The sequence below is a fragment of the Lineus longissimus genome, chromosome 3 (assembly GCF_910592395.1).
Source record: "Lineus longissimus chromosome 3, tnLinLong1.2, whole genome shotgun sequence".
Taxonomy (NCBI): domain Eukaryota; kingdom Metazoa; phylum Nemertea; class Pilidiophora; order Heteronemertea; family Lineidae; genus Lineus; species Lineus longissimus.
The window spans coordinates 6,042,589-6,050,296 of NC_088310.1; the positions used below are offsets into that span (position 1 = coordinate 6,042,589).

Sequence of the window (7,708 nt, forward strand, 5' to 3'; positions counted from 1 at the left end):
TTGCGTGAGACTGATTGGCCATGGCTTCTACCGGCAGATCTGGCCGAGTTGTTGCCAGTGCTATAGGTGAAATAGGCCTACTTGGAGAGCCTGAAAAAGATGCTAACGCATTGTTGATGGACCTTGATAAAGGTACTTTTATCGCCCACAAGTTTTAAAACGATCGGGGTCTTATTTCACGCCAGAAACGTGAATATGTGTTGCCCGATGTTTCTATTTTCGGACGAATTTGTACTGTTGGAATCCTACTTCTGATTTATCGGATGACAGCTGGTGGTGTGGAAGTAAAATTAGTCCCCTGAAAACCAAGTCCCTCCCGATTGTTCGATGGCAGATTAGGATCCTGGCCATATACAGTTGCGCATGAGAAAATGCTCACAGGGATTGCGAATTTAAACCCCATTCTATAATTGATGATGGATAGACATGTCATTTCCCAAAGTAAATAATTCTTGTTTCAGGTCTGAGGTCGGTAAAAGTAGGGGAACAATGTGAATCAATCATCAGGTTCCCAAGACTATTTGAGAAATATCCATTTCCCATCCTCATCAATTCTGCATTCCTAAAGCTTGGAGATGTCTTTAGATTTGGGTAAGTATCAGACCAAGAGGTTTGACAAGGGTGTCCCATCAAAAACATTCTTGTATTTTGTGGATCAGTGTTACTTGTACGTGTAGCAGGATATATTTAGAATAAGACATTTTCAGAGTGAAAAGAGAAAGTTTCTATTATCAATAAAGGGAAAGTTTCTACTTCCGGTACATGTATATAAAAACGTTGTTACTCTACCCTCTGTGTTATCAAGTGAAGTCTCACTCTTACATACTTTGCTTTTAGGACCAATTTTCTTCGGCTTTGCATTCTCAAAGTCACCCAGCAGAGTGAAAAGCATCTTGAGAAAGTCATTAATGTGGATGAATTCATTCGGAGGATATTCTCGGTCATTCACAGCAATGATCCAATTGCCAGGGCAATTACTCTCAGGTAAGGCGGTTATTCACTTTATCTCCTAACTTTGAGAACACCAAGAACCCGGTTATAACAATGCTTTATGCATTAGGATGAGGTCATTGGTGCCAAGTGTGACGGAGGAAGTCAGGTAGGTGCTGAATTTGATATTATGAAATCAGCATTTGCACTGGAGATTCTTGTAAATGGTTTGCTTCCTCAATAAGAGTCAACTGCCTTCTCATTTTCAAGAAACATTTTTTCAAACAATCATCATTCAGGTTTATTTGGCTTTGTTTCAGAACCCTCGGTAGCATGGCCTGTATCATCCCCGAGAGGAAAAATGTTCATCACAGCATCATGAGTGGTCTCGATTCTCATGATTCCGTGGAACTAGAAGCTGCTATCGTAGCAGCCAAAAGATTCGCTGCACAGTCAAAGTAAGTAAAGCTGAAAAATCACAACGTTTTGGGAAAAAAAATCATTAATAGGATTTTTTGGTAATGTGTTAGCCTAACATTTTGACATTTGTAATGAAGGTCATTCACGCAGTCTCAGTGAATATTTGTTGGTGATAGTATGGCTTTTGATATGAGGATATTACATTTTAAGGAGTAAAATTAGAAACATTTGGTATGTGCATCAACAGCCAGTGAAGTATTTATCTACTTTCAGAACCTTTGCTACCACAGTATGCCAAAAGGTATCAGAAATCATCAAAGGCATCGAAAATCCAATGGAGATGAAACTGAAAGTGATCCCGATCTTCCAGTACATGTATCATGATGCCCAGACAGCCACCCTGGTCCGTGACCTCTGCATACAATCTCTGCCATCTTATCCAGCTTGTAACTTTGTCTTGACAACCCTTCATACCCTGTCCGAACTTTCGGCCAAGTCACTTATCAGTATACCACATCAGGTAAGTAATGGTTGATAGATAACGTATGTGCCACATACATTATTTTCGAAGAGATGTGCAAAATGTAGAGCATAAGCCTATTCCACAATAGAAACTTGTTTGTCTTAAAACCATTCTGAGAGATCGACTTTATCTTATGCATTGAACTGACAGCCAAAACAGCCTGTTATTTACAAAAACATCTGCGTGGATTTCGCTTTTACTGTTTTCTCAAAACACAGAAATGCACCTTGGTCATTTTGGCTCTTACCTATTCTAATATTTTCAGGTGAAACTCCTTCTAAACTACCTTGAGCATGATCCCAGACGAGCAGTCAAGGTTCAAGTGCTTCAAGATCTGAAGATGTTAGCCAAGGAAGGGGCACATTTATGGAATAAGGAAGATATCGAGGCATTATGTCAGTTTACTACAAGTACATCTTATGATGGATTGAAGATGGGTGCTCTACATGTTTTGACGACTCTGTCTAAGACTGTTGCCAATAGCAAATTTGATTCATCTCCAGGTAGGAAGAGGTGACGTCTGCACTTGCTTTGTTGACATTGATTTCTGCGAAGTGATTTGATTTGTTATCAGTTTATTGACCAAAAGAACATGAGACTTTACCAAAATGTTGGTAAAGAAAATATCCAGGTAGAGGTAGGCCCGAGGATGAATATTTAAAGGTACATGTAGGAGAAATCTGTTCCTCTCCTAAAATATTATCTTTTGGTTCAAGTCTCAAAAGACTGTATTGATCAGCTATGTTTTGAATTTCAGGTTCACCAGCACTGACTGTGTGTCAACACTGCAACACCAGCAACACCCTTCTTGCCTCCAAAGCAGCAGAACTTCTCACAGATATGGCTGTTTACAACGTCAAGTCACAGAAACCAAACCGAGGATCCTTGTGTGATGATGCTGCCAGTGCTTTGGATGCCCTGGCTATTTTGTCAGGATCTGAGAGTACTGAACACAGCAAGGAATCACTTCAGGTAGGGCAATTTTAACTATAGTTTCTGTTTTTGATTGAGCTGACATAGTCGCTAACTGACAAGAGTCAGATGCATGAATAAAAATTGAATCTCAAAACACTGGACTATTCATGATGTCTTTTGAATCATTATAACAATCACTTCAAATGTCCTTCTTTCCAGATTTGCCTAAAGTCAGTGGTAAAGTTGTGTTCAGTATGTCCAGCTTTGAGTCGTAACTTCATCAGCACTATTACTGGTGTGCTGCACATCACATCAGGCAAGAAAGCTCTGTACTTAGCGGAGAGTTTGGCAGCGATTGGAAGCAGGCAGAAAGATGTGCTAGATAGTTCCATGGCTGATGTCGTCACATTGCTGAAAGAGTTGGGGGAACCAGAGGATATGGATGGAGAAATGTTAGGGGTAGGTGGAGAACACAATGAAATCTCTTCATGTGCTGTGTGTACATTCATGTACATCATGTGCATGTGCGTTTCACTCCTTCCAAACTCTGGTTCTGGTTGATAATTAACAGGCCTCTTGCTGGATTTTAGCATTGATGAACTTTGGACCCCTACTGGACATAGGGGCCTGTTGGCGTTACAGCGTTAACTGTGGTCCATTCGGTCTTCTCTGCCATACTCATCTCCAATTTGAATTGAGCGAATGTTGTGCTAACTCTTCCGCAGTTTAAGTTGGCAATTTTGGAGAAATGTTTACTTCCGATTTTCTCTGGATATCCTCAATCCTAAAATACTATACAGCCCCTCTTCAGCCTTCGTTTTGTTCTCTCCCAGGTTCTTTTGATTACCACCCTCTTTCAAGCATTCACCAAGAGCAACGTACCAGAAGAAGTGTGCGATCTCATTGGGAACTTTGTCGACGATACCAGCTACTGGATTGCATACCGAATCATACGTCAAGCCCTCCGATACGGACATCACCAGGTTGCGACACAGTTGTGCAGGGATACAATGACAAAGGTAGGAGTTGAACTATTTCAGTTCGATATAAACCTATAAGTATGATCAGACTACAGAAAGAACTTGCATCGTAGGCAAACTAAGTAGTTTTGTTTGTGTGGAAAATATTTGGTCTAAGTGAAATTTTCATCCTTGCGGCAGAATTTTTTATTCAGGTATCTCTTTCCCCTTTCTTTTAGGTTTCAACTGAACATTTCTTCTTCTGGGTTGGTGCGTTAGAGAGTTTTAGTTCAGCGGAAAACTACCTGAGTGATCTTGAATATAGCGGTCACATGAGTCCTATAGACACCATCAACCAAGCAACTGTTAATTATTATAAAGGCATCTCAAGCTTGACGGTACGTGGGACAATCCCTTTTGGGATAAATGGGGGGTAATACTGCTGGGCTAATTGTGCTCTGGGTATAAGCATGAAAAATTTTCATTAAGACAGCCAACTGATCAGAGAGCTGGAGTTGGTCGCAGGACTGAGTGTGATGTGTGGGAGCAATAAGCTATGCACACATTGCAATGACTCGGGAATGTAACATCAATTGGGGAGAGGGCACTCACATCAGCCTAACAACCCACAGTAAGAAAATTTTCAGAGACACTTCTTTTGCTTGAGAGGAAATGGCTGTGTTACTACCTGTGCCACAGCTTTCCTGGGCAAGGCAATACTGATTCCTGCATTTTGCTTGGACTTGCAGAAATTGATATGTTACTTTCTTCTTCAGGCTGCTACGACACCAACATATCCACTGACATTCCAAATTGAATACACAAGAATGCGAGTGGAGACTCTCACTGCCTATGTCCAGCTGATCAATGCCTGTACCTGTTTCCGAACGAACCCACCCCCTGCCATAGCTACGACCTTTGCAATGTCAACTGGTCAAGAACAACACAAGTGTGGACGAGGGGCTCAACAGGTGAGCTGAATTTAGCAATAAATCTGCATTCGCTGTAAAACTCGACATGTCTACTTGTAGGAAGGGAACCAAACTACTCAATCATATAAACACATGTCTTCTTCACCTATAAGAATAGACCATACATCTTTAACTGGCGGATCATTGTGCCCAATGTCAGATGGTTTGCCCAACCCTCGCTATGCCAGAGGGTTATTCATCCTCACAGGGTTTACATATTTGATAAAAGACATCTTCCAAGTTTTTCACATGATGTTTCCTATATGTAGCTGTTCTACACCTTTACAGCTTCAAAGAAGTGTTGAGCAGTTCTCCAATCTGGTGACCCAGTACAGTACATTGTATGAGCAGTCATTTGACGCTGACCCTGCCAGCCTTGATAATGTTCAGCTACTACAACAATCATGTCAGCTCATTGTCTATATCATCGAAACGGTCCTCAATAAAAAGTCGGTTAGGTAAGCAGCAAAGGTTCATTTTGAATTCACTGTCCGTTATAGGATAAGTTCCAAGACACACTCATAACACAACGAAAGTGATGCGATCTCGGCAGCCATTGCTGTAACTTTTGGTAGAAACCACCCAAGCAGGTACCTTGGTTAGCAGGACACCCTCAATGTTAGGGGCACTGGTTTTGGTCCTAAGGCTGTAACTCGAGAATGTACTGTTTACATCCATCTTTTTCAGTGACATCGTTGATCAAGAAGTTGCCGGCCACCTGACTGCCAGCCTTGAAGGCCAGGGCCTGACGGATGCATTTAGGAACCTCCTTGGCCAGCTCAGGCAAATCTGTTTATCAACAGACAGCTCTGTAATTTCATACAAGGTAGGCCTGGCTTCGGCTTATACCATTTTGTGTTGGGATAAGGACAAGGAGTGCTATTCCTCAAGCTTCATGGGTATCATTAGGCCAGGAGGCTTAGGGTCTATTATAAAGTCCAAACCCATTTGAGGGAATGCTTGTTTGAATTGACTCTGAAGTTTGGAAAGAAAAACACAAATAAATGTGGCCTTAGTATATTTGAAAATGATTAGATCTGTGTCTCCTTTTCAGCACATTGATTTCCTAATGAAAGCATGTATCAAACTGGCCAGTGTTCCACTCTGCATGCCACGGTACTTCTTCCAGACTTTACAATCAACCACTATTAAGGTAGGTGTTCATGTAATGCTATTGGCCTTCTGCCTCCGAGTGACTTTTGCCATCAAAGACACCAGTAAAACCTCTGTTTGAAAATCTTCTTATGTAGATGCTCTCCATTGGAGCCATTGCCCATGACAAATTCTTGACTAAATATCTGTTCTGACAACTCAGAAAAGCCACAAGATTAGCATATGTCCAATATATATCCATACTTTGACCTCACTTCTGTGGGGTAGTCAGAAACAGCATCCCTTCACTGTTCAAACTTGGAAGTCACAACCTTTGATCGACATGAAATCTTATGTTGTTTTTTTTCTTCCAGCTTGCAATATCCCCCCAGCCTCGTAATCCAAATGACCCCATCTCTATCCAGGCTGATACACATTTGACCTTGAAAGTTGAAGGGGTCATTCAGCACGGTGATAGACCTGGGCTGTTCCGTAAAATCCACAAGGTCAAAATCGAGGTTAGCTCATCATTACAGAGCAGAAGCCAAACAGCACAAGATGTCAAGGTACTTACATACACATCACTATGACATCTGTCTCTGCTTATGTTTTAATTTACCTTTGTTTGCTGTTGGTTCTTGAAAAGACCAGCTACAGTGAGCATCCTTGGCTAAAGAAGCATTCAGGATCTGTCAAAAGGTTGTATTACTGGAGAGGCATCGTAACATCATTGATGATGTCAACTCCAGTCTGTATCCTGGGGTCATTTTCATCATCCTCGTGTAGCCTCTGATCACCAATCAGTTCTTCTCAGTGATTTTAGACCTTGCTTTGAAAGTGTATTCACACGTTGATAATATCACTTAGCTGTATCCATTCTATTCGCAGCCCATTGAAAATCCACCCAATGAGATGAGTTATACAAGTGAACCACACAACGACTACTTCAGCTCCGAGTTCCTGCTTTCCTTCCCAGTTCTCGGACTCCACATGATCTATATCGAGGCATCCATTATTGACGAGAATGGATTACTTTGGAAGACGGGACCTCGGACAACGCTCATGATCAAATCTTGGGATGATAACCTGCAGAAACAACAGTTGCAGGCGGCACAGTTAGCAAGACAGCAACAGTCTCGGCTGGCTCATGTTTGAAGTGGTCTTGTTGAAACTGGATAGGACTATTTTCGTAATACGTAGCTGTACTGTCGTGAGCTCATACACAGATGGAACCCAGGAACATTGGTTCAATGACTGTTTTAGCCAAGCAATCAAGAAACTATTGAATTGATCAAGCTGTTCCCTACAGTCCATGTTGATCAGAATCATGAATATATCTGCCGGATTCCTGACGTACAGAAAAATGAAATAAAATGATGATATCAGTCAATTCAAATTTCAGTGTTTGTTCTTTCATCTCCTTGAAACAGTTCAGTATGTGCTTGCAGGAGCAGTGTGGCTATTTCTGGTAACAAGACGAAACAGATGTGTTTCATTGGTAGCAAATGCTGATGGGGCTGCAAATGTATTGATTAGTGATGGGCGGAATTGTACCGACTGCAAGCTAGCACAACCAGCCACAATCTGCGGCACACAAATCACAATAGGAGGGCCTACATGATGGTTGCAGTCTACTGCCTTCACTTTGCCTATCAATCCACTCATGATTTGTGCTTGCAGTCGCATTGTTCCTATTTCTCGTAACCAGATGAAGAAGATGTCATGATGTATTCTGTTGGTAGCAAATGCTGGTTGGGCTTAAAATGAAAGCAGTGGGCAAACAGTAGACTGGAAGCTCTCTCAACCTGCCACCAACCTAATAGGGCTTCGCTAATTTTCGCATCCTGCTCCACCTACTTGGAAAGGGGTTGGTCTCGAGGAAAATAGCCCTGCTGGAC

General features: G+C 41.8%; 2 protein-coding genes across 2 annotated transcripts in view; both read left to right on the forward strand.

The window, feature by feature from the left end:
* The window catches only part of LOC135485567 (phytanoyl-CoA dioxygenase domain-containing protein 1-like), a 72,981-nt gene that overhangs the window by 34,418 nt on the left and 30,855 nt on the right, over positions 1-7,708 (forward strand). The window lies entirely within an intron of this gene.
* Positions 11-7,200, forward strand: LOC135484686 (integrator complex subunit 7-like). The gene is made up of 16 exons (XM_064766317.1): positions 11-132; positions 462-591; positions 838-984; positions 1,251-1,388; positions 1,624-1,870; positions 2,139-2,376; positions 2,631-2,845; positions 3,008-3,247; positions 3,622-3,807; positions 3,987-4,145; positions 4,524-4,718; positions 5,007-5,176; positions 5,406-5,544; positions 5,773-5,871; positions 6,185-6,376; positions 6,699-7,200. Exons 1-16 carry the CDS (start codon positions 21-23, stop codon positions 6,963-6,965), a joined length of 2,874 nt encoding a protein of 957 aa, XP_064622387.1. The 5' UTR covers positions 11-20; the 3' UTR covers positions 6,966-7,200.

Excerpts from the sequence above, each read along its gene's own strand:
- LOC135484686 (XM_064766317.1), top strand. The coding sequence starts at position 21 with ATGGCTTCTACCGGCAGATCTGGCCGAGTTGTTGCCAGTGCTATAGGT. Across the intron at positions 1,871-2,138 it reads TTATCAGTATACCACATCAG|GTGAAACTCCTTCTAAACTA; the intron begins GTAAGTAATGGT and ends TAATATTTTCAG. Across the intron at positions 3,808-3,986 it reads GCAGGGATACAATGACAAAG|GTTTCAACTGAACATTTCTT; the intron begins GTAGGAGTTGAA and ends CCTTTCTTTTAG.